At 43.4% G+C, this 27,461-nt stretch overlaps 1 protein-coding gene across 4 annotated transcripts in view; it reads right to left on the bottom strand.

Moving 5' to 3' along the window:
* Nucleotides 1-27,461, bottom strand: part of ZPBP2 (zona pellucida binding protein 2) — a 140,183-nt gene that overhangs the window by 97,021 nt on the left and 15,701 nt on the right. For all 4 annotated transcript variants that reach the window (XM_044299050.1, XM_044299049.1, XM_044299048.1 and 1 more), the window contains exon 2: nucleotides 3,601-3,686. In XM_044299050.1, the coding sequence (XP_044154985.1) occupies nucleotides 3,601-3,686 (86 nt within the window). The remainder of the gene's footprint in view (nucleotides 1-3,600; nucleotides 3,687-27,461) is intronic.

Genomic DNA, 27,461 nt, shown 5'->3' with positions numbered 1-27,461 from the left:
TTGGGCACCACAAAAAATAAATGAAATCAATATTTAGTAGTTCCTCCTTTTGCAGAAATTACAAACTCTAAACGCTTCCTGTAGGTTCCAATGAGAGTCTGGATTCTGGTTGAAGGTATTTTGGACCAATTCCTCTTTACAAAACATCTTTAGTTCAATCAAGTTTGATGGCTTCCGAGCATGGACAGCTCTCTTTAAGTCACACCACAGATTTTCAATTATATTCAGGTCTGGGGACTGAGATGGCCATTCCAGAACGTTGTACTTGTTCCTCTGCATAAATGCCTTAGTGGATTTTGAGCAGTGTTTAGGGTCGTTGTCTTGTTGAAAGATCCAGCCCCGACGCAGCTTCAGCTTTGTCACTGATTCCTGGACATTGGTCTCCAGAATTTGCTAATACTGAGTCCCTCAACTTTGACAAGATTCCCAGTCCCTGCACTGGCCACACAGCCCCACAGCATGATGGAACCACCACCATATTTTACCATAGTTAGCAGGTGTTTTTCTTGGAATGCGGTGTTCTTTTTCCTCCATGCATAATGCCCTTTGTTATGGCCAAATAACTCAATTTTAGTTTCATCAGTCCACAGCACCTTATTCCAAAATGAAGCTAGCTTGTCCAAATATGCTTTAGCCCACCTCAAGCGGCACTTTTTGTGCTGTGGGCGGAGAAAAGGCTTCCTCTGCATCACTCTCGCATACAGCATCTCCTTGTGTAAAGTGCGCCGAATGGTTGAATGATGCACAGTGACTCCATCTTCAGCAAGATGATGTTGTAGGTCTTTGGTGCTGGTCTGTGGGTTGACTCTGACTGTTCTCACCATTCGTCGCTTCTGTCTATCCGAGATTTTTCTTGGTCTGCAACTTTGAGCCTTAACTTGAACTGAGCCTGTGGTCTTCCATTTCCTCAATCTGTTCCTAACTGTGGAAACAGACAGCTGAAATCTCTGAGACAGCTTTTTGTATCCTTCCCCTAAACCATGATGGTGAACAATCTTTGTCTTCAGGTCATTTGAGAGTTATTTTGAGACCCCTATGTTGCTACTCTTCAGAGAAAATTAAAAGAGGAGGGAAACTTACAATTGACCCCCTTAAATACTCTTTCTCATAATTGGATTCACCTGTGTATGTAGGTAAGGGGTCACTGAGCTTACAAGCCAATTTGAGTTCCAATAATTAGTTCTAAAGGTTTTGGAATCAATAAAATGACAACAGTGCCCACATTTATGCACCTGCCTTATTTTGTTTAAATAATTATAGCACACTTTCTGTAAATCCAATAAACTTCAAACTTCTCAAATATCACTGTGTGTGTCTCCTATAAGATATATTTAACTGACATTTTTTATCGTAACAACCAACGATTTATACAAGAAAATCATGACGATTAACAAGGTTGCCCAAACTTTCGCATCCCACTGTATATTGCACCCTTCAATCAGATATATCACACCTATTGAAAATAGTTGTTCCAATAGAGCTTTGTCCCACTATATACCTGCGGTATCGCAGCAGAACCGCACACAACTGCTGCACAATTCAAATGCACTTGGTGTCCCTAGCAGTTTGTCCCTGCTCCACAAAGCAACCTCTCCCTACATTGGCAAAACACAGAATGTAAAATGGCTGCCAGATCGGGTTCTGTTATAGGGTGGGGTGGTGTCCATGTGCTGAAACATCTCAATTAGCTGTCCTGTGCCACCTGATGGATGTGTCATGGGTCAAAGTTCAGCGCAATGCAAAAGAATATGGCGCATGCGAACATCGCCATGTGTTTGCATGTTGAACAAATCGCAAACATGCAAAGTTAATCGCAAAACGACCGCCGGGCTAACCGCAAGGCCATCTCTACTTCCGTGGCCTAAAATTACATTATTCTAGGCTCCAGGAGGGCACATTGTTGAGAGTTTCTCTTTAAATACATATTTTTTGTGGGAATTTTTGCCATTGATCCCCCTCTGGTATGTCACTGTCCATGTTGTGGGACTATTTGTGCACTTCTAGTAAGTATTTTGTGGCTACAAATATGACCTGAATGTTTTTCAGGTTCTCCTGTCATTAAAGTCAATGGGGTCAGCCGCGAACGCGCTGTTCGCGAATATTTGATCACGAATGCGCATTTGCGAATCGTCCGGGCGATGTTCTTCCATCACTATTCATTAGTTATACTGAAGGACTCTCTAATGATTAATTGCAATGGGAAATAATTTACTTTCAATATAACATCACTAATAGTGAAAATCTTTTTAATATTATTTATCTTTTTTTGATAATTATACGTATTATTCTACATAAACTTATATCATCCAAATATACAGTACATAAACAGCATAAATAGTGTGCTGACTGAATTCTGTCTGAATGATTATCCATGTCAATGCAATAATTTGCCTTAAATATTTCTATGAAACAGTTGAAAAAAATTACCTAGCTATATGTGCAAAACAACATTGTGGGACAAAACATTTACAGTACACAGTCGAGTCACATTATTATGACCATCAGCTAATATCCTGAGTACCACCGTGTGTCAGCTGGGATTGACTCAATACGTCCTGGTAGGTTGTCATAGGTATATGGAGCCATGCTGACTGCAGTACATCCAACAGGTGCTGGAGAGTGCTTGGGGAGGATCCATAGAGCAAACAAGATGATTGAGGTGGTCCCACAGATGCTCAACAGGGTTCAGGTCTGGGCAAGGGTCAAGGGTGGTACTTGGAAGTCTTGGTCATGCTCTTCCAACCAGTGTCGGACATTTCTAGCCATGACATGCTGCATCATCTTGCTCGAGGATCCCATCTGCCCCAGGGAAGACAATCAACACGTATGGGTGTACTTGATCCATACCAAATCAGCTGAGAGTGCCTTCCACATGGATGAGTAGGCCCAGAGAATGCCATCAGAACATTCTCCAGACCATAATGCTGCCACGACCAGCTTGTGTTCTTCCAGCAATGGTTGAGGGTGTTTTTTTTTATGATGTTTCTGGCCTGTCAAGCCAACGTACATCTGTTTTATCAAGCACAAACTTGACTAATCAGAGAAGGCAACCCTTTGCCAATCAGCAGAAGTGCTACTTCATTAGCCTAGGTGCAGCAACCATCTGTCTGCTTGAGAGCACCATATGCAGTAGGGTTCGCTGAACTGTTTTAGACTCATGTCTGCTAGCCCCGGTTCATTCTGGCGATGAGCAGCTCCACTGTAGTGTATTGCAGTGTATTGATCTGCCCTCGAGCATGTTCTTAGGCGGGGTTCACCTTTCATGACAATGACACGTAATGTTCTACAGTTTCCATTGCGCTCATTCGTAATGGTGCCATTAGTCCACTTGCCATACACTTTCACCAATGGAAAATGGTAAGCAAACAGTTCAAATATGCTGCTCCTCTTGTCCCAAAAGCCAATAATAATTGCCCCTTTGGCTCATGACAGCAATGAGGACTATGTGTAAGTCAGCTTATATACCCACCAAGCCAGCTCACGACACTTGACACCTTCATGAGCTACGTGCTGTCAACGACAAAAGTAGGAAGTAGTCTTAATAAATGTGACTCGACTGTTTATATGATACTGTTGTATATGTCAAGAAATTAGTCATACCTTTTCCAAGCGTGTACTTGTCTCCTTTTGACAGACGTGCGAATTTCTAGAACAATCTTTATCCCACCCAACAGAAAATGGGTAGACTGTTGACAAAATAGCAAGGTTGTATAAGAATAGTATTGTATCAAAATATAAGAAATAACAGAATGCAGGTACATGAAACTGGCTCAACTTCCCAATAAATTCTATTAGTGCTTCTTGTGGCTCAAGAATTTCATTTTAATTTCTAGTAGTATAGCCCTGCACTGAAGCTTATAGCGGGGGGGTGCCAAGACTTGAACCCCACTGATTTAACCCCTTCCTGTATATGGGCATAACTGTACATCCAGACTGAATGATAGTTTCTGCTATTGGGCGCACAGTTACTCCCGAACTTTTACCATAGGCTGTGACACTTTATAGTCTCCGTTCTCCCGAACAGCTGCTGGCAAGGGACCAATCATAGTGGTCCCTTGTCAGTAATCACTATGATTGGTTAGTCTGCACACACTAACGATCAGAGCGTAAATGGTGATTGCAGGCTGTGATCTAACACAGATTCTGTCCATGGAGATCAGAGCCTGCAAGAAGATATGGCTCTGACCCACTCTCCATCTGTGCCCCTCCCAAGCCCTACGCCTGCCATCTGTGCCCCCTTAAAGGGGTTGTCTCACTTCAGCAAGTGGCATTTATTATGTAGAGAAAGTTAATACAAGGCACTTACTAATGTATTTCGATTGTCCATATTTCTTCCTTTGCTGGCTTGATTCAGTTTTCCATCACATTATACACTGTTTGTTTCTATGGTTACAACTACCCTGCAATCCAGCAGGAAAAAGCGCTGGTCTATGCTCACTCCCTTGGTCCAAACCACCAGAGAGGATGGCTTTTTTCTATAGTGTGCAAGCACGTTCACCACTGCTGGATTGCAAGGTGGTCATAACCATGGAAACGAGACGTGTATAATGCTGGAAAAATGAATCCAGCCAGCAAAGAAAGCAACATGGACAATCACAATACATTAGTAAGTGCCTTGTATTAACTCTATCTACATGATAAATGCCATTTACTGAAGTGAGCCAACCCCTTTAATGCTGCAGTCCCACACATCCAAAAATTTTAATAGCTGGCAGCAGCTCAGGATTGGCACCGCCACAATCAGCAGTGGGTGTCAGCTGTAATGGCCGAGATCGGTGCTGACACTGATCCCAGTCGTTTAACCCCTTAGATACCAGAGTAGCCACAGCAGCATCCATGGGATTAACAGAGAGAGGAAGCTCTCTCCCCAATTGAGACACTGGGCTACGATGGTCCCAGAGGTTACCATGGCAACTGAACTCCTTACAAAGGCATCCAGGCTTGCCATGTAATGGAGCCCCTCTGACAGGCCCTGCAAAACTGAGTATTGCAGAGTATAGTACATCCATAAGCCTCATTGGATCTTCAAATAAAATAATAATAAATATATATATATATATATATATATATATATATATAAAGTAAATAAAAATTTCAATAAAAAAATTAATTGGCTCATCTCATTTATAACTAATAATAATAATTAAAAAAAAGAAAATAAACATAAGTGTTATCGTCAAATTGCTGTTTTTGTCATCTTACCTCCCAAAAAAATGTAACAAAAAGTGATCAAAAAGTCATATGTATCCCAGGCTGGTACCAATAAAAAAAAAAACTACAGCCAGTCCCGCAACCCCCTCAGACAGCTATGTTTGCTAAAAAATAAAAATTTTATGGACAGGGGGAGACTGGGAATGTAGAGTGGCCCCATGTTGTAGGTGGTTCAACTTGACAGAGGGTGGGGCAACCGTAGGTAGGAAGAACAGTAGAAGTAGACTGGGCCAGCAATACCGTAGTGCAGCACAAAATACTGGCCCAGAAAAACTAAATACCACACTGCAGCATAAAATACTGCTGTAGCACCATTCTGAGGATGGTGAGACAGTTGAATTCAAGAGGACACCTGCGAATGTTGGCCAGGTGCTTAAAGGGGTTGTTCAAGTTATATTTATTAATGAGAAAAACAAAAAAGACCAAGGGTGTCCCAAAGGGAAATGGAAAACAGTGCCCATCCAATATAGCCACAAAGGACACCCGTAGTTTATAACTCGGTACAAGCTCCCGAGTGAAATAGCGAAAAAACAAGAGAACGGAGCTCATCGTACCAAAAGTAAAAATATATTTTATTGTAACATGATTAAAAGATATATATATAAAGAGCGATCCGTCCCATTGAAATGAATAGGACGGCTTGGGTGTAATTAAACCTGCTCACCGCTGCAGATGCAATGGCAAGAAGGTAAACAATGAAGGGGAGGAAGTGCTGGCAATGAAGATGATGCAGTGTGTTTTTTTAGGTCCGTTTTTCATGGATCCGTTGTTCCGTTTTTGAGTTCTGTTGTGTTTCCGTTTCGTTTTTCCATTCCGTTTTTTAGTATGGCATATACAGTATACAATAATTACATAGAAAAAATTGGGCTGGGCATAACATTTTCAATAGATGGTTCTGCAAAAACAGAACGGATACGGAAGACATACGGATGAATTTATGTGTTCTGTTTTTTTGGCGGACCCATTGACTTGAATGGAGCCACGGAACGTGATTTGCGGGCAATAATAGGACATGTTCTATCTTTCAACGGAACAGAAAAACTGAAATACGGAAATGAAATGCTTACGGAACACATTCCGTTTTTAATGCGGAACCGTTGAAATGAACGGTTCTGTATACGGACCGTATTCAAAACACAAAAAACCGGCCCGTACACTCGCAAAAAAAAAAAGAACAATCGTGTGAACTAGGCCTAATAGTTATAATTACAGCTTGTCCTGCAACAAACAAGACCTCACACAGCTCGGTCAACAAAAAAAATCTAAATATTAATTCCCTAAAAACAATTTAAATTACATGTTAGAAATCCAGATGCTGCTCATTCCCTTCTGAGCCCTGCTGTGACCCCGAACAGCAGTTTACAACCTATGGGTTATTGCCATATTCAGGAAAAATTCCCTAATAAATTGAGGGTGCATTTTCACCTATTTAGACTAATTTGAGACTAAATCAACATTTTATTGGAATTAAATGAAACTTTAAATTTTCACAAACAACTGTTAAATTCCTAAATTCTGTGAAATGCTTGTTGGGTCAAAGCACTCACCCTCAAATCAATTTCTTGAGTGTAGGTTCCAAAATGGAGTCACTTTTACTTTTTGGGGGTTTATTTTCTTGGGGTAACTTAAGGTCTCTTCAAATGTGACATAGCACCTACAAACCATTCCAGCAAAATCTGCACTCCAAGAACAATATTGCGCTCCTTTTCTTGCCTTGCGCCCATGAAGAGATATACGATCACACATGGGGTGTTTCTGTAAACTGCACAATCAGGGTAATAAATATTGAGGTTTGTTTTGCTATTAACGCTTGCTGTGTAAAATGGATTACAATGGAAAATGTGCTCCAAAAAATAATTTCTTTAACCACTTCAACCCCGCTAGCTAAAACCCCCTTAATGACCAGGCCACTTTTTACACTTCTGCACTACACTACTTTCACCGCTTATTGCTCGGTCATGCAACTTACCACCCAAATGAATTTTACCTCCTTTTCTTCTCACTAATAGAGCTTTCATTTGGAGGTATTTCATTGCTGCTGACATTTTTACTTTTTTGTTATTAATCGAAATTTAACGATTTTTTTTGCCAAAAAATGAAATTTTTCACTTTCAGTTGTAAAATTTTGCAAAAAAAAAGACATCCATATATAAATTTTTCGCTAAATTTATTGTTCTACATGTCTTTGATTAAAAAAAAAATGTTTGGGTCAAAAAAAAAAAAATGGTTTGGGTAAAAGTTATAGCATTTGCAAACTATGGTACAAAAATGCGAATTTCTGCTTTTTGAAGCAGCTCTGACTTTCTGAGCACCTGTCATGTTTCCTGAGGTTCTACAATGCCCAGACAGTACAAACACCCCAAAAATGACCCCATTTCGGAAAGTAGACGCCCTAAGGTATTCACTGATGGGCATAGTGAGTTCATAGAACTTTTTATTTTTTATCACAAGTTAGCGGAAAATTATGTTTTTTTTCTTACAAAGTCTCATATTCCACTAACTTGTGACAAAAAATAAAAATTTCCATGAACTCACTATGCCCATCACAAAAAACCTTGGGGTGTCTTCTTTCCAAAATGGGGTCACTTGTGAGGTAGTTATACTGCCCTGGCATTCTAGGGGCCCAGATGTGTGAGAAGAAGTTTGCAATCAAAATCTGTAAAAAATGACCGGTGAAATCCGAAAGGTGCACTTTGGAATATGTGCCCCTTTGCCCACCTAGGCTGCAAAAAAGTGTCACACATCTGGTATCGCCGTACTCAGGAGAAGTTGGGGAATGTGTTTTAGAGTGTCATTTTACATATACCCATGCTGGGTGAGAGAAATATCTTGGCAAAAGACAACTTTTCAATTTTTTTTATACAAAGTTGGCATTTGACCAAGATATTTATCTCACCCAGCATTGGTATATGTAAAATGACACCCCAAAACACATTCCCCAACTTCTCCTGAGTATAGCAATACCACATGTGTGACACTTTTTTGCAGCCTAGATGCGCAAAGCGGCCCAAAATCCTTTTAGGAGGGCATTTTTAGACATTTAGATCCCAGACTTCTTCTCACGCTTTAGGGCCCCTAAAAAGCCAAGGCAGTATAAATACCCCACATGTGACCCCACTTTGGAAAGAAGACACCCCAAGGTATTCAATGAGGGGCCTGACGAGTTCATATAAAAAAATTTGGGGGGGCATAAGTTAGCGGAAATAGATTTTTATTTTTTATTTTTTTTCTCACAAACTCTCACTTTCCGCTAACTTGGGACAAAAATTTCAATCTTTCATGGACTCAATATGCCCCTCACGGTATACCTTGGGGTGTCTTCTTACCAAAATGAGGTCATTTGTGGGGTGTTTGTACTGCCCTGGCATTTGAGGGTCTCCGCAATCATTCCATGTATGGCCAGCATTAGGAGTTTCTGCTATTCTCCTTATATTGAGCATACAGGTAATGAGATTTTTTTTTTCCGTTCAGCCTCTGGGCTGAAAAAAAAAAAATGAACGGCACAGATTTCTTCATTCGCATCGATCAATGTGGATGAAAAAATCTCTGCCAAAAAAAAAAAAGAGGGGAAAGGCGTCTGTCAGGACATAGGAGCTGCGCCCAACATCCATACCCACTTAGCTCGTATGCCCTGGCAAACCAGATTTCTCCATTCACATCAATCGATGTGGATGAATAAATCATTGCCGGGATTTTTTTTTATATATATACAAAGTGTTTGCCAAAGCATAGGAACACCGCCTCCTCCTCAGCTCATATGCCTTGGCAAACGTATCTTTTACTGGAGAGGAGAAATCTCGTCTTGCAGCGCCGCATACACCGACTTGTGTGTAATCTGACAGCAGCGCAATGCTTCTGTCAGAATGCACATCAGTGCTGCAGCTAGTCGATCGGTTGGTCCACCTGGAAGGTAAAAAAAATAAAACCAGGCCGCAACGCAACAATTTTATTAACTTTTGAACAGAACATATAAACTTTAACTTTTTGAACTGAACAACCTTTTTGCTTACTGGTGATTTTTTTTTGTTTTTTACCTTTATAGGACAAACCTCTCCTTCCCCATGGGACAATGTGCAAAGCGCCCAAAGATGTGGCAAAGTACATTATGCACTTTATTCCAGGTGAAAGGAGAGGTTTGCAGCAGCTGAGAATGGGCCCTAATAGCCCTGTGTGCCTGTCCTGGTGAGATGTGATCCCTATGCTAGGTGTACCTGTGTGTGGTACTTCCGGAAACACTCCCCTAAGCATAGGGCAGGGTGGTCAGGACAGTCAGGACAGAAATAGCGGGTGTCACGCCTTATTCCACTCCTGCTACAGACACAACATCTTTTTCGGGGTGACGGTTGGGTTGAGGTACCGGCAACGACATTGGGGAAATGTCGCTCGTGTAGACGGCTAACTACACTGGAGGATGGGGCCACGGAACCTCCTGGGTACAGGAGGTTCTCGATGATCTCTTCCTGAAATTTGAGGAAGGATCGTGTTCTCCCAGCCTTACTGTAGAGAACAAAACTATTATACAAAGCCAATTGAATCAAATATACAGACACCTTCTTATACCAGCGTCTGGTTCTGCGGGACAATAAATACGGAGACAACATCTGGTCATTGAAGTCCACCCCTTCCATGTGAAGGTTATAGTCTTGGACTGAGAGGGGCTTTTCAATGACACGGGTTGCTCGCTCAATTTGGATTGTCGTGTCTGCGTGAATGGAGGAGAGCATGTAAACGTCACGCTTGTCTCTCCATTTCACCGCAATCAGTTCTTCGTTACACAAGGCAGCTCTCTACCCCCTTGCAAGACGGGTGGTAACGAGCCGTTGGGGGAAGCCCACGCGACTAGTTCGCGCGGTGCCACAGGCGCCAATCTGTTCTAGAAACAAATGCCTAAGGAGGGCGATACTTGTGTAGAAATTGTCCACATAAAGATGGTACCCCTTGCCGAATAAGGGTGACACCAAGTCCCAGACTGTCTTCCCACTGCTCCCCAGGTAGTCAGGGCAACCGACCGGCTCCAGGGTCTGATCTTTTCCCTCATAGACATTTCCCTCATGTGGGTATAGCCTGTGGCCCTTTCACAGAGCTTATACAATTTGACCCCATACCGGGCGCGCTTGCTTGGGATGTATTGTTTGAAGCCAAGGCGCCCGGTAAAATGTATTAGGGACTCGTCTATGCAGATGTTTTGCTCTGGGGTATACAAATCTGCAAATTTCTGGTTGAAATGGTCTATGAGGGGCCGAATTTTGTGGAGCCGGTCAAAAGCTGGGTGGCCTATGGGACGGGAGGTGGTGTTGTCGCTAAAGTGCAGGAAATGCAGGATGGTCTCAAATTGTGTCCTGGACATAGCAGCAGATAATATGGGCATGTGATGAATTGGGTTCGTGGACCAATATGACCGCAATTCATGCTTTTTAGTTAGACCCATGTTGAGGAGAAGGCCCAGAAAAATTTTAATTTCGGAAACTTGGACTGGTTTCCACCGGAAAGGCTGGGCATAAAAGCTTCCCGGGTTGGCGGTTATAAATTGTGTGGCATACCGATTTGTTTCTGCCACAACTAAGTCTAAGAGCTCCGCAGTCAAGAACAGCTAAAAAAAAATCCCAGGGCCGAACCGATCTGAGCTGTCTCAACCCGAACTCCAGACTGGGCGGTGAAAGGGGGAACTACAGGTGCGGCTGAAGTTGGGGACTGCCAATCAGGGTTTGCCAGCACCTCAGGGATTCTAGGGGCTCTACAGGGTAACTACTGCACGTGCCACCGTACCAGCTTCAACTGCCCTTCTTGTACGTTGTACGGCAGTGCTGGTACTAGGTTCAGGATGGGCTGCGCTGCTGGTGTATGCCTCACCACGTAATCCGACAGCGCCAGCCCCACTCTGCTGCCCTTGAAGCGGATCCTGCGCATCCTGTGGTCTAGCGACACGGGGCCGGGTACGCCTGGTGCTATCAGGGACCTCAGCCTCCTCGTCCGAACTTTGGGTCAGATTGCCACTGCTTTCTACAGGTTCATATTCTGACCCGCTAGATTCATCAGATGAGGGTTCCCATTCCTCATCCGACTGGGTTAGAAGCCTGTAGGCCTCTTCAGAAGAATACCCCCTGTTTGACATTTGGGCAACTAAATTTAGGGGTATTCCCTGAGACTACCCAAGAAAAAAAGCAAGCCTGTCTTACAAATGGGAGGCTAGCGAAGTACCGGAGGCCGCTGCTGATTTTTTTATCGCCGCAGCACGTGTAAAGTGAATGTGCAGTGATCAAAAAATAATAATTTTTGTCACTGCGGTGGGGCGGGCGTGGGTCAACGCACGTATGGGCGACCGATCAGGCCTGATCGGGCAAACACTGCGTTTTGGGTGGAGGGCGAACTAAAGTGACACTAATACTATTATAGATCTGACCGTGATCAGTTTTGATCACTTACAGATACTATAAAAGTACAAATGCTGATTAGCGATACGCTAATCAGCGAATAAGGGACTGCGGTGCGGTGGGCTGGGCGCTAACTGATCCCTAAACTACCTAACCAAGGGGCCTAAACTATCCCTAAAACCTAACAGTCAATACCAGTGAAAAAAAAGTGACAGTTTACACTGATCACTTTTTTCCTTTCACTAGTGATTGACAGGGGAGATCAAAGGGGTGATCAAAGGGTTAATTAGGGTGCAGGGGGTGATCTGGGGCTAAAGTGTAGTGTTGGTGCTACTCACTGTGAAGCCTGCTCCTCTGCTGGATCCAACTGACGAAAAGGACCAGTAGAGGAGCATATTTACTAATATGATCTGTTATCTGGCTTCTGATTTGATTTTTTTAAAATCAGCAACCTGCCAGCGACGATCATTGGCTGGCAGGTTGCTGACGAAATACTCCTTTAACTTTTGTCGGCCCGCGATGCGCATGCGCGGGCCGGCTCTGACCGAAATCTCGCGTCTCGCCAGATGGCTCACGGATGCGTCCAGGAGGAATGAATCAACCACCTTCTGGACGCATCCGTGCGTTAGGTGGTTCGGAGGTGGTTAAATTTCACCTCCATTTTGCTTTAACTCATGTGGAACACCTAAAGGATTAAAAAAGCTTAAAAAAATCAGTTTTGAATAATTTCAGGGGTGTAGTTTCTAAAACGGGGTCACTTATTGGTGCTACTATGAAAGCACCTTCAGTGCTCTAGACTATGAAAAAAAAAAAACAGGAGCCAAATTACATTTTTAGTCACCAAATTTTAAATACATATAATTATGATAAAAAAAGACTTGGAAGAGAAGATGAGACGCGGGTCACAGTAGTGAGCAAGCTCTACATATAGCAGAATACAACACCACATACCTCTTACATCCAGTGACATCTCCAGTCAGATGTTTTTTCCTCTTCTCCTCTGTTTGTCCCAGACCGCCATGACTAATTTTTTTTTACCTGCATCTCATCTCTACAGAGTTTGATACACAGACAGGTTAAATTTCAAAATTTTTCCATCAACCTCCCTATCCTGGTGACCTGACAATGTCATCCTGCTGCCACTCCCAATACTGTGCCCACTGTGCTCCCCACTGCCCCAAGTACTATACTGCTGAAATAATAGTGACCCCAGTAGACATAATTGGGGTCATGTATCAAACTGGTGTAAAGTAGAACTGGCTTAGTTGCACAAAGCTACCAATAATATTCCACCTTTCATTTTCCGAAGGAGCTGTCAAAAATAAAAGGTGGGATCTGATTGGTTGCTATGGGCAACTAAGCCAGTTCTACTTTACACCAGTTTGATAAATTACCCCAAATGTCCCCATGGTATCTACAGCAATTATAATGCCCCTAGATTGCTTCCAGTAATAATAATAACACCCTTTATTTTGCTCCAGGTAACAATGCCTGTAGAGTGTCCCCAAAAAAAATGTCCCCTAATATGTCCCTGTAATAGAAATGCCCCTACAGTTCCTCCCGAATAGAAACATCCCACAAACTGGCCCCACTTAATAATCCCCCCCCCCCCCCACTGCCTTCACACAGTAATTTCCCCCACACTGCACCCACAGATGTAATTTGCCACCACACTGCTCTCATAGTAGTTTCCCCCACATAGTAATTTTCCCTCACACTGCCCCATATAGTAATTTGCCCCCACATTGCCACCATGTAGCAGTTTGCCCTCACAATGTGTCTCCCTGTACCCTCCCAAAGTTGGCAAACACAAAAAAAAAGCTAATACTCACCTGTGTCCTTTCTCCGGCGCTTACTCGCAGATGGTACGGGCCAGGATGGTGTGGCAGGTGTACACACGTCACTGCGCTGTATCCCGCAACAGGCTCGTGATGACATTATCACATCAGTCTGCGCCGGGATTTTATTACTGCATAGGCCTCATACCAGTGAATGGGAGCACGTGCGGCCCCTGCTCTCATTCATTTCTACGGGGCAGATGGAAATAGCTGAGCCAGCTCCTCCTCGCTTCCATATTCAAGTCTCCGCCCACTGGCCGAGCACAGGAGTGAGGAGTGAGGCGGGCAAAGTCAGTAAGCAGTCCATGTCCAAGCCAAGATGGGAGAAGAGGAGTGAGAGTACCTAACGGCCCGGGTGTCATAAATAAAGGTTATACTGTCTGTCTACAGTTGCAAGAAAAAGTATGTGAACCCTTTGGAATGATATGGATTTCTGCACAAATTGGTCATAAAATGTGATCTGATATTCATCTAAGTCACAACCATAGACAATCACAGTCTGCTTAAACTAATAACACACAAATAATTAAATGTTTGCATGTTTTTATTGAACACTACATGTAAACATTCACAGTGCAGGTGGAAAAAGTATGTGAACCCCCTAGACTAATGACATCTCCAAGAGCTAATTGGAGTAAGGTGTCAGCCAACTGGAGTCCACTCAATGAGATGAGATTGGAGGTGTTGTTTACAGCTGCCCTTCCCTATAAAAAAAACACACACCAGTTCTGGGTTTGCTTTTCACAAGAAGCATTGCCTGATGTGGATGATGTCTCTCACAAAAGAGCTCTCAGAAGACCTATGATTTAGAATTGTTGACTTGCATAAAGCTGGAAAGTATCTCCAAAAGCCTTGCTGTTCATCAGTCAATGGTAAGACAAATTGTCTATAAATGGAGAAAGTTCAGCACTGCTGCTACTCTCCCTAGGAGTGGCCGTCCTGTAAAGATGACTGCAAGAGCACAGCGCAGACTGCTCAATGAGGTGAAGACGAATCCTAGAGTATCAGCTAAAGACTTACAAAAGTCTCTGGCATATGCTAACATCCCTGTTAGCAAATCTACTATACGTAAAACACTAAACAAGAATGGATTTCATGGGAGAAGCCACTGCAGTCCAAAAAAATAATTGCTGCACGTTTACAGTTTGCACAAGAGCACCTGGATGTTCCACAGCAGTACTGGCAAAATATTCTGTGGACAGATGAAACCAAAGTTGAGATGTTTGGAAGAAACACACAACACTATGTGTGGAGAAAAAGAGGCACAGCACACCAACCTAAAAAACCTCATCCCAACTGTAAAGTATGGTGGTGGGGGCATCATGGTTTGGGGCTGCTTTGCTGCGTCAGGGCCTAAACGGATTGCTATCATCGAAGGAAAAATAAATTCCCAAGTTTATCAAGACATTTTGCAGGAGAACTTAAAGGGATTGTCCGAGTTATTTTTTTGTTCTTTCTATGTTCCTAACTGGGCAAATATAACAGCTTTCCAATTAACTCACTTTATCTCCAGTGGCTGGTTTCTCAGATTTCACTGAGGGTCACATGACCTGTGATGTCAGCTTCTCTCTCTGATAAAGCCTGTAAACGAGACGTCACTGTGCTGGCCACGCCCCCCTTCACTGCCGTCTGCTTTCTCTGCCAGGATTCTTAACCCCTTCAGCTGCACACACTGGGTATCTGCAGCAGTGACAATTCTGGGCACAGGAGCTGAAGGATTAGAGACAGCATTGCACAAGAAGGTAGGGGGAAGATCCTGTGTGTATTATCAGTGTAATTATACATTATACAACATACAACATGCTTAAGAGTCTCCCAGCAGGCAGAAATGTCACTCAGGGCAGCTCTTGTATTCACTCCCTTAGCAGAGCAGGGGGAGGGGCAGAGATTGTTTTTATTGCATATAAACAAAGGGCCAGAAAAGAACCAGATAAATGAGGAAATAGATATATATATTTTTTTGCATAAAACTTGCTTAGCTTAGTTAAACACTCACCTAAAGAATTATTAAGAACACCATACTAATACGGTGTTGGACCCCCTTTTGCCTTCAGAACTGCATTAATTCTTCGTGGCATTGATTCAACAAGGTGCTGATAGCATTCTTCAGAAATGTTGGCTCATATTGATAGTATAGCATCTTGCAGTTGATGGAGATTTGAGGGATGCACATCCAGGGCACGAAGCTCCCGTTCCACCACATCCCAAAGATGCTCTATTGGGTTGAGATCTGGTGACTGTGGGGGCCATTTTAGTACAGTGAACTCATTGTCATGTTCAAGAAACCAATTTGAAATTATTCGAGCTTTGTGACATGGTGCATTATCCTGCTGGAAGTAGCCATCAGAGGATGGGTACATGCTAGTCATGAGGGATGGCCAAATTAGGACTCTACCATTTGAATGTCTCAAAATAAATCGAGACTCATCAGACCAGGCAACATTTTTCCAGTCTTCAACAGTCCAATTTTGGTGAGCTTGTGCAAATTGTAGCCTCTTTTTCCTATTTGTAGTGGAGATGAGTGGTACCCGGTGGGGTCTTCTGCTGTTGTAGCCCATCCGTCTCAAGGTTGTGCATGTTGTGGCTTCACAAATGCTTTCCTGCATACCTCGGTTGTAACGAGTGGTTATTTCAGTCAACATTGCTCTCCTATCAGCTTGAATCAGTCGGCCCATTCTCCTCTGACCTCTAGCATCAACAAGGCATTTTCGCCCACAGGACTGCCGCATACTGGATGTTTTTCCCTTTTCACACCATTCTTTGAAAACCCTAGAAATGGTTGTGCGTGAAAATCCCAGTAACTGAGCAGATTGTGAAATACTCAGACCGGCCCGTCTGGCACCAACAACCATGCCACGCTCAAAATTGCTTAAATCACCTTTCTTTACCATTCTGACATTCAGTTTGAAGTTCAGGAGATTGTCTTGACCAGTACCACAACCCTACATGCATTTAAGCAACTGCCATGTGATTGGTTGACTAGATAATCGCATTAATGAGAAATAGAACAGGTGTTCCTAATAATTCTTTAGGTGAGTGTATATTGCTGCCCAGGAGCTGATAGTTCTCTACCCCGCCGCCGATGTTCTTCTCAGAAGCGCAGTGGAGGAGTCTCCCTCACCCCTGTGCTGCTGCCACCGCCTCCACCAATAAGAAGAGAGACGGGAGGAGGAGGGGAGGGGCTGTGGCCACTGCACCACTAATGAAGATAACTGACATGTTAATACAAATACAGGAGGCGGGTGCCGTAATCAAATAGCCGGCACCCAACCTCTGACATGGAGCTGCGATTAGCGGCAGTTGAGTTAACCCTTCAAGTGCGGTACCTGAGGGGTTAACTACTGCCGCTGATCGCAGCTCCCTGTCAGAGGTCGGGTGCCGGCTATTTGATTCCCCCCCCAGTATAAGAAACGTTGGTGGCACAGTGCGCCGCCCCCCCCCCCCCCCCCCCCCCCAGTATAAGAAACGTTGGTGGCACAGTGGCCAGTGCCAATGAGAGTTAAAAAAATAAATACATTTAACTCACCTCCTCCAATTGATCGCGTAGCTGCCGGTCTCTTCTTTCTTCAGGACCTGTGGTGATGTCACTGAGCTCATCACATGGTCCATTACCATAGTGATGGATCATGTGATGAGCACAGTGATGTCACCACTGGTCCTTTGACAGATCCTGAAGAAAGAACAGGAGACGATCAATTGGAGGAGGTGAGTTTGTTATTTTTTAACCCTCATTGGCACTGCCCACTGCGCCACCAATATTTATTATATTGAGGGGGGCGAACTGCGCCACCAATGTTTATTATATTGGGGGGGCACAGTGCGCCACCAATGTTTTTTATACTGGGGTGTTGGGGGGGGTCACCTTGTCACCTCAAAAATAGGATAGGATTGTTCTATTATGGGCCGAACGTTTCATAAAATGCGAAATGCACGCAGCTTTTTTGGTGTTGAAAGCAAATCAAAATTTTGGTATCAAAACAACCCTACGCCGATCTGATTGGCGTAGCGTTGTCACGATACCAAAATTTTGATTCGGTTTCGATTTGGCGACTAAAAATTTGATTTGGATCCTACATTTTCAGTTCAGGTATTTTTTTTTAGTCTGGAGCACTGATAAAGATATCCATCCTCATTTTTGATCACTGCAGTGTCTAGAAAATTGACCAAACATTGGTTATATGTCAATGTAACTTTTAGTTCTTCCCACACATTATTCAAATGGTAAAAGAAAGTCAGGAGGGTCTCGAGTGGCCCTGCCCACACGCAAAAGATTTAATCTATAAATCTCTTCCAAGAGAGTGCATCTTTTTGGAATAGTTCATGTGTATGAACATATTCTTTTTCAAAAGATGACAAATGCATTAGTGTAGGGCGGGGCCACATTCAAGCCCATCGCAGTAGTTCTCATATAGTATTAGCAGTAACAATTCCAAGAAAAATTCCTGTTGCTCTCTTGAATGAGGGGATATGTACCAAGACAGTACACAACTGTGATACCTCTTGGCGCAAACACGACTCCAGTAGATATTATTATGATTTTTTTTTATTTGTTAAAAGGTGTAGAGTGACAACGCGTTTCAGACTGGATATACTCCTTTTTCAAGTCTAAAAAACAACATTATGTATATAGTCTATATAATCTGATATAGTATTTGTTAAAAAATATATACAGACGTGGACAAAATTGTTGGTACCCTTTGGTCAATGAAAGAAAAAGTCACAATGGTCACAGAAATAACTTTAATCTGACAAAAGTAATAATAAATTAAAATTCTATAAATGTTAACCAATGAAAGTCAGACATTGTTTTTCAACCATGCTTCAACAGAATTATGTAAAAAAATAAACTCATGAAACAGGCATGGACAAAAATGATGGTACCCCTAACTTAATATTTTGTTGCGCAACCTTTTGAGGCAATCACTGCAATCAAACGCTTCCTGTAACTGTCAATGAGACATCTGCACCTCTCAGCAGGTATTTTGGCCCACTCCTCATGAGCAAACTGCTCCAGTTGTGTCCGGTTTGAAGGGTGCCTTTTCCAGACTGCATGTTTCAGCTCCTTCCAAAGATGCTCAATAGGATTGAGGTCAGGGCTCATAGAAGGCCACTTTAGAATAGTCCAATTTTTTCCTCTTAGCCATTCTTGGGTGTTTTTAGCGGTGTGTTTTGGGTCATTGTCCTGTTGCAAGACCCATGACCTGCGACTGAGACCAAGCTTTCTGACACTGGCTAGTACATTTCTCTCTAGAATTCCTTGATAGTCTTGAGATTTCATTGTACCCTGCACAGATTCAAGACACCCTGTGCCAGACGCAGCAAAGCAGCCCCAGAACATAACAGAGCCTCCTCCATGTTTCACAGTAGGGACAGTGTTCTTTTCTTGATATGCTTCATTTTTTCGTCTGTGAACATACAGCTGATGTGCCTTGGCAAAAACTTCGATTTTTGTCTCATCTGTCCACAGGACATTCTCCCAGAAGCTTTGTGGCTTGTCAACATGTAGTTTGGCATATTCCAGTCTTGCTTTTTTATGATTCGTTTTCAACAATGGTGTCCTCCTTGGTCGTCTCCCATGTAGTCCACTTTGGCTCAAACAACGACGGATGGTGCGATCTGACACTGATGTTCCTTGAGCATGAAGTTCACCTTGAATCTCTTTAGAAGTCTTTCTAGGCTCTTTTGTTACCATTCGGATTATCCGTCTCTTAGATTTGTCATCAATTTTCCTCCTGCGGCCACGTCCAGGGAGGTTGGCTACAGTCCCATGGATCTTAAACTTATGAATAATATGTGCAACTGTACTCACAGGAACATCTAGTTGCTTGGAGATGGTCTTATAGCCTTTACCTTTAACATGCTTGTCTATAATTTTCTTTCTGATCTCTTGAGACAGCTCTTTCCTTTGCTTCCTCTGGTCCATGTCGAGTGTGGTACACACCATATCACCAAACAACACAGTGATTACCTGGAGCCATATATATAGGCCCAATGGCTGATTACAAGGTTGTAGACACCTGTGATGCTAATTAGTGGACACACCTTGAATTAACATGTCCCTTTGGTCACATTATGTTCTGTGTTTTCTAGGGGTACCATCATTTTTGTCCATGCCTGTTTCATGAGTTTATTTTTTTACATAATTCTGTTGAAGCATGGTTGAAAAACAATGTCTGACTTTCATTGGTTAACATTTATAGAATTTTAATTTATTATTACTTTTGTCAGATTAAAGTTATTTCTGTGACCATTGTGACTTTTTCTTTCATTGACCAAAGGGTACCAACAATTTTGTCCACGTCTGTATATATAGCATGTAGCGTTAAAATGATTTTAAAAAAGAGAATAAATTATTTAATTAGTTAGATATAAATAAAATTGATGTACTAGTACGGATATAATACAAACCGGATTCCCAAAAAGTTGGGACACTATACAAATCGTGAATAAAAACTGAATGCAATGATGTGGAGGTGCCAACTTCTAATATTTTATTCAGAATAGAACATAAATCACGGAACAAAAGTTTAGACTGAGAAAATATACCATTTTAAGGGAAAAATATGTTGAATCAGAATTTCATGGTGTCAACAAATCCCCAAAAAGTTGGGACAATGCCATTTTCACCACTGTGTGGTATCTCCCCTTCTTCTTACAACACTCAACAGACGTTTGGGAACCGAGGAGACCAGTTTCTCAAGTTTAGAAATAGGAATGCTCTCCCATTCTTGTCTAATACAGGCCTCTAACTGTTCAATCGTCTTGGGCCTTCTTTGTTGCACCTTCCTCTTTATGATGCGCCAAATGCTCTCTATAGGTGAAAGATCTGGACTGCAGACTGGCCATTTCAGTACCCGGAGATCCTTCTCCTACGCAGCCATGATGTTGTGATTGATGCAGAATGTGGTCTGGCATTATCTTGTTGAAAAATGCAGGGTCTTCCCTGAAAGAGATGACGTCTGGATGGGAGCATATGTTGTTCTAGAACCTGAATATATTTTTCTGCATTGATGGTGCCTTTCCAGCCATGCAAGCTGCCCATGCCACATGCACTCATGCAACCCCATACCATCAGAACTGAGCGTTGATAACAACTTGGGTTGTCCTTGTCCTCTTTGGTCCGGATGACATGGCGTCCCAGATTTCCAAAAAGAACTTCGAATCGTGACTCGTCTGACCACAGAACAGTCTTCCACTTTGCCACACTCCATTTTAAATGATCCTTGGCCCAGTGAAAACGCCTGAGCTTGTGGATCTTGCTTAGAAATGGCTTCTTCTTTGCACTGTAGAGTTTCAGCTGGCAACGGCGGATGGCACAGTGGATTGTGTTCACTGACAATGGTTTCTGGAAGTATTCCTGAGCCCATTCTGTGATTTTCTTTACAGTAGCATTCCTGTTTGTGGTGCAGTGTCGTTTAAGGGCCCGGAGATCACGGGCATCCAGTATGGTTTTACGGCCTTGACCCTTACGCACAGAGATTGTTCCAGATTCTCAAAATCTTCGGATTATGTTATGCACAGTTGATGATGATAGATGCAAAGTCTTTGCAATTTTTCGCAGGGTAACACCTTTCTGATATAGCTCCACTATCTTTCTGCGCAACATTGTGGGAATTGGTGATCCTCTACCCATCTTGGCTTATGAGAGACACTGCCACTCTGAGAAGCTCTTTTTATACCCAATCATGTTGCCAATTGACCTAATTAGTGTTAATTGGTCTTCCAGCTCTTCGTTATGCTCACATTTACTTTTTCCAGCCTCTTATTGCTACTTGTCCCAACCTTTTTGGGATTTGTTGACACCGTGAAAATTTGAATCAACGTATTTTTCCTTTAAAATGATACATTTACTCGGATTAAACGTTTGATCTGTCATCTACGATCTATTACAAATAAAATATTGACATTTGTCATCTCCACATCATTGCATTCAGTTTTCATTCATAATTTGTTTAGCGTCCTAACTTTTTGGGAATCCGGTTTGTAGTACTAAGGGCATAACAAACAAAGGTTGATCAATGAGAATCAGTGAGGTGGTGTCCGTTATACCTGGGGTCAGGAAGTCGCAGCGGGTGGCTGCGCTCTATGTCTAAAGATAGTGCTGTTTCTTAATGGTAGCTTTCTGGGTTTGCCTTGCAATCCTTTCTCGCTCACTCAGGGATCCGTAGCTTCTTCTCCTCAGCTGTTTCTTGTCCAGCAATCCCAACCTCCTTATATTCCCCTCTCCCACTTCTCTGGTTGCCAGATATAGAGCCTCCTGCCTGGACTTCTATACTGACCCACTGGAGCTGTGTAGCTGTGATTACGGTTTGTTGTTCCAGCGCGTTAGCCTCCGGATCCCTGTTGTTTGTTGTCACCCACCTGGGATTATATGTTTTGTCTGTATTGTCTGTCCTCTCCTTGGTGTTTTCCTTTAGTGTTAGTGGTGCGGACTAGTGTTCCCACCGCCCTATTCACTACGTAGGGCTCATCTCAGGGAAAGTCAGGGTTTAGGCACGTGATCGGCGTACGGGTGAGGAACCCGTCTAGAGACGTCAGGGCAGTCAGGTGCCAGCCTCAAGGTGAATTAGGGGTCACCACCTTTCCCTCTCCCTTGGACAGGGCCTTCTCATTTCCCTCCCTTTGCGTCACGTATGTGATCGGCACGCCGGTCATTACATTATATCTGGCCTTTATTTTGTGTAGGTAGAAAAAATAAAATAAAAAATTATTTCTGCCTATTTAGAATCCATTATGGATCCTATTGCTGCTTTGACAAAGCAACTTAAGGCCTGTCTTTGGAGGTGGCAGGATTAAAGGCATCGGTCCTCCAGCAACAGCAGCAATTGCAACAGACCGCAAGCCCAGTGGTTGCTATGGGTAACCAGGTTGCTGCGGAACCCAAGGTTGTTCTTCCTGACAAATTTTATGGGGGAAGGGACAAATTTGTGACGTTCTGTGAGACCTGTAAGTTATATTTTAAGCTGCGCCCTTACTCCTCTGGTAATGAAGAACAGCGGGTGGGGATTGTTACTTCCCTGCTTCAGGGGGACCCGCAATCCTGGGCGTTCTCTTTACCCACTGATTCCCAGGCTCTCCGGTCAGTGGATGAATTTTTTGGGGCCTTGGGTCTCATATATGATGACCCTGACCGAGTCGCCCTGGCTGAGTCGAAATCACGGAGACTCCTACAGGGAGAGCGGCCAGCAGAAGAGTATTGCTCAGAGTTTCATAGGTGGGCTACAGATACCCAGTGGAACGACCCGGCTCTCAGAAGTCAGTTCTGCTCTGGGTTATCCGAAAGGGTTAAGGATGCGCTTGCGCTGTATGAGACCCTCTTTTCCCTTGATGCTGTTATGTCTCTTTCTATCAGAATAGAGAGACGTCTTAGGGACAGATTGAAAAATCCTGAGCAATTGGAAACCCTTCCCAAGCAGCAGTTAGTCTGTATGGACCTAGAAGAACCTATGCAGCTAGGAGGAACTACTCGTCAGGTCCATCCTCCTGAGGCTCGCCGTAGGCGTGGGGTTTGTATTTCTGTGGGGGGAGGGGTCATTTCATTAATGCCTGTCCTTCCTTTCGCAAAAACAAAAGACCGTCGGAACTACTAACCCCAGGCTGTGTGGAGGATGTCAGCCGGGGGGTATACGTTTCCTCCATACGAACATCTCAATTTGTGTTGCCAGCGGTTGTTGTTTTTGGTGTTAAGACGGAGACTATTTCTTTCTTTCTAGACAGTGGAGCAGGGGTAAATTTGATAGATGCCCATTTTGCCCGCACTATGGGTTTGTCTCTCTGTATGCTACAGAGACCTATTCCCATATTCGCTATTGATTCTGCTCCTCTGTCTCAGAGAAACCTTACTCACATTGTCCATAACTTACACCTTCGGGTAGGGGACCACCATAACGAGTGTCTATCATGTTACGTTCTGGAGGGCCTTCCCCTCTCCTGTGGTATTGGGTCTTCCCTGGTTGTTAGCGCACAATCCAGTGGTGGATTGGCAGGCCAGGGAGATATTGGAGTGGAGTGAGCATTGCAGAGAAAATTGCTTAAATAGCAATTGCTTAGTCTCCTCCATAGCTACTCTACCTACATTTGTTTCGGACTTTGAGGACGTTTTTTCTGAAAAGGGTTGTCAGAAGTTACCACCTCACCGTCCTTATGATTGCCCGGTTAACCTGATTCCCGGTGCAAAATTACCCAAGACCAGGTTATATAATCTTTCGGGTCCCGAGAGACAAGCCATGAAAGATTATATCTCTGAGAGTCTGGCTAAGGGACACATCAGACCTTCTTCATCACCCGTGGCTGCAGGGTTTTTCTTTGTTAAAAAGAAAGATGGGAGCCTGCGTCCTTGCCTAGATTTCCGCGAACTAAACCGGATAACCATCCAAGACCCATACCCTCTTCCTCTCATTCCTGACCTGTTTAATCAGATTGCGGGTGCTAGGTGGTTCTCCAAACTTGATCTTAGGGGGGGGCCTACAATCTGATTCGTATCAAGGAAGGGGATGAGTCGAAGACAGCTTTTAACACCCCTGAGGGGCATTATGAAAATCTGGTCATACCTTTCGGTCTGACCAATGCTCCTGCTGTCTTCCAACATTTCGTTAATGACATTTTTAGTCATCTTATCGGCAGGTTTGTGGTGATATACCTAGATGATATTTTAATTTATTCGTCTGATCTGAAAACACATGAGGTACATGTCAGACAGGTACTGCAGGTCCTACAGACAAATAAATTATATGCGAAAATTAAAAAGTGTGTCTTCGCCGTTCAGGAAATACAGTTCCTGGGATATCTATTATCTGCTTCAGGTTTCCGTATGGATCCTAGGAAGGTCCAGGCAATTTTAGATTGGGATCTTCCTGAGAACCTTAAAGCACTGCAACGGTTCTTGGGTTTCTCAAATTTCTATAGAAAGTTCATTAAAAATTATTCAGTTATTGTCAAACCCCTTACTGACATGACTAGGAAGGCGACTGATTTTTCTAAATGGACTGACGCCGCTAAAATGGCATTTTCCTCTCTAAAAGAGAGGTTTACCTCGGCACCTGTACTGATCCAACCTGATGTCTCCCAGCCTTTTATTGTTGAAGTAGATGCGTCAGAGGTGGGAGTGGGGGCTGTACTGTCTCAGGGTCCGTCTCCTGGCAAATGGCATCCTTGCGCTTTCTTTTCTAAAAAAACTATCTGCAGCGGAGAAGAACTATGATATTGGCAATAAGGAACTATTAGCTATTAAACTAGCATTTGAAGAATGGCGTCACTTTTTAAAGGGGGCAATCCACCCCATCACAGTGATTACGGACCACAAAAACCTTCTGTACCTCGAATCAGCTAAGCGTCTCACCCCTAGACAAGCTAGGTGGTCGCTATTTCTTTACCAGGTTTAACTTATTTATCACCTATCGTCCTGGGGCAAAAAATACCAAGGCAGATGCATTATCTCGTAGTTTCCCTGGTGGGGGTAATGTGGGTGATCCGGTAGCCATTTTACAAAGAGGAGTGGTTGTCTCTGCTGTACACTCTGTTCTGGAGGGGAAGTTGATAGAGGCCCAGGGGGACGCCCCGGTCTCTTGCCCCTCAGAGAAATTGTTTGTACCGTTAAACCTGCGTCTCGAATTATTAAAGGAACATCATAATTAGGCACTTGCTGGGCACCCGGGTAGTAAAGCAACCTTGGAGCTATTGTCTCGTCTTTTTGGTGGCCAAGGTTGCGTCAGGATGTAATGGATTTCGTGTCTACTTGTGCACGCGCAAAAGTCTCTCATACACGTCCTGCAGGGTCTTTATTGCCACTTGTCATTCCCAATAGGCCATGGACACATCTGTCAATGGATTTCATCACTGACTTACCTTTGTCTGCGGGTAAAACAGTTATCTTGGTAGTAGTAGACAGGTTTAGCAAAATGGTACACTTCATTGCGTTACCCGCACTACCTAATGCTAAGACTCTTGCTCAGGTATTCATCAGTGAAATCGAGAAGCTTCACAGGGTGCCTTCCGATGTTGTTTCGGATCGGGGAACCCAGTTTATTTCTAAGTTTTGGAAAGCTTTTTGTTCCCGTTTGGGGGTACACTTGTCCCTTTTCCTCAGCTTTCCATCCTCAGTCGAATGGGCAGACTGAGCGTACCAACCAAAACCTTGAGACATATCTAAGGTGTTTTGTGTCTGAAAACCAAGAGGTGTGGTCGTCATATTTACCGTTAGCCGAGTTTGCTATAAATAATTGCCGTCAGGAATCCACTGGCAAGTCACCATTTCTTGGTGCATATGGTTTTCATCCCCAATTCTGTACTTTCAAAGAGGGGGGGGGGGGTCTTCTGGGGTTCCCGAAGAGGAACGGTTTTCATCATCTCTTTCATCTGTATGGCAGAAGGTGCAAGCTAACTTAAAAAATATGGTAGGTAAATATAAATGCATGGCTGATAAGAAACGGTCGCCAGGTCCGGACCTAGGAGTGAATGACTATGTGTGGTTATCTACTAGGAATATTAAGTTGAATGTTCCCTCTTGGAAACTGGGTCCTAGGTTCATTGGTCCTTACAAAATAGTAGCCATCATTAACCCCGTGGCTTTTCGCCTGGAGCTACCTCAAACTTTTAAAATCCATAACGTCTTCCATAAGTCGTTACTCAAAAAGTATGTTCCACCTCTAGAATCGTCACCGCTGCCACCCCCTCCTGTTGTTGTGGATGGTAATCTAGAGTTTCAAATATCCAAAATTGTTGATTCTCGTCGGGTCCGCCGCTCTCTTCAATATCTGGTGCATTGGAGGGGTTACGGTCCCGAGGAAAGAATGTGGGTTCCAGCGTCTGAGGTAAACGCTGACAGTTTAGTTCGGGCTTTTCATGCCTCTCATCCTGAGAGACCTAGTTCTGAGTGTCCGGAGGCCCCTTGTGGAAAGGGGGGTACTGTCACGAGGGTGTCAAGGGCCACGTCTGACTCCGTTATACCTGTGGTCAGAAAGTCGCAGCGGTTGGCTGCGCGCTCTATGTCTAAAGATAGTGCTGTTTCTTAATGGTAGCTTTCTGGGTTTGCCTTGCAATCCTTTCTGGCTCACTCAGGGATCCATAGCTTCTTCTCCTCAGCTGTTTCTTGTCCAGCAATCCCAACCTCCTTATATTCCCCTCTCCCACTTCTCTGGTTGCCAGATATAGAGCCTCCTGCCTGCACTTCTATACTGACCCACTGGAGCTGTGTAGCTGTGATTCCTGGTTGTTGTTCCAGAGCGTTACCCTCCGGATCCCTGTTGTTTGTTGTCACCCACCTGGGATTATATGTTTTGTCTGTATTGTCTGTCCTCTCCTTGGTGTTTTCCTTTAGTGTTAGTGGTGCGGACTAGTGTTCCCACCGCCCTATTCACTACGTAGGGCTTATCTCAGGGAAAGCCAGGGTTTAGGCACGTGATCGGCGTACGGCGTACAACCCCCTCCCCCTCCCCACACACTCTACCACATCAACTTTGATACTTACCACTCAGCGACTCATATAACTAATAATCCAAGGAGGACCTTATAGTCGACCTATATATTGTACACCTATGACATTTTATGTATTTAATGCATTTTATTCAGATGTATATATATTTTTATCCAGCTAAAATAGATTCAAGCCATGCTTTCATTCATCCACCTCACTGATTCTCATTGATCAACCTTTGTTTGTTATGCCCTTAGTACTATTATATCCGTACTACTACATCAATTTTATTTATATCTAACAAATTAATTTATTCTCTTTTTTTAAATCATTTTAACGCTACATGCTATATTTTTTTTTTAACAAATACTATATCAGATTATATAAACTATATACATTATGTTGTTTTTTAGACTTGAAAAAGGAGCATATCCACTCCGAAACGCGTTGTCACTCCACACCTTTTAACAAATTAAAAAAAATCATAATATCTACTGGAGTCGTGTTTGCACCAAGAGGTATCACAGTTGTGTACTGTCTTGGTACATATCCCCCCATTGAACCTCACATCACTCCTCTGGAGAATTTGGCCTCTCCACCTACGAGGACTGAGAGATACCGGCAGCACCG

The sequence above is a fragment of the Bufo gargarizans genome, chromosome 6, assembly GCF_014858855.1.
Source record: "Bufo gargarizans isolate SCDJY-AF-19 chromosome 6, ASM1485885v1, whole genome shotgun sequence".
NCBI lineage: Eukaryota > Metazoa > Chordata > Amphibia > Anura > Bufonidae > Bufo > Bufo gargarizans.
Note: the sequence above shows the minus strand (reverse complement) of the source record. Positions and strands in the feature narration are given on the sequence as shown.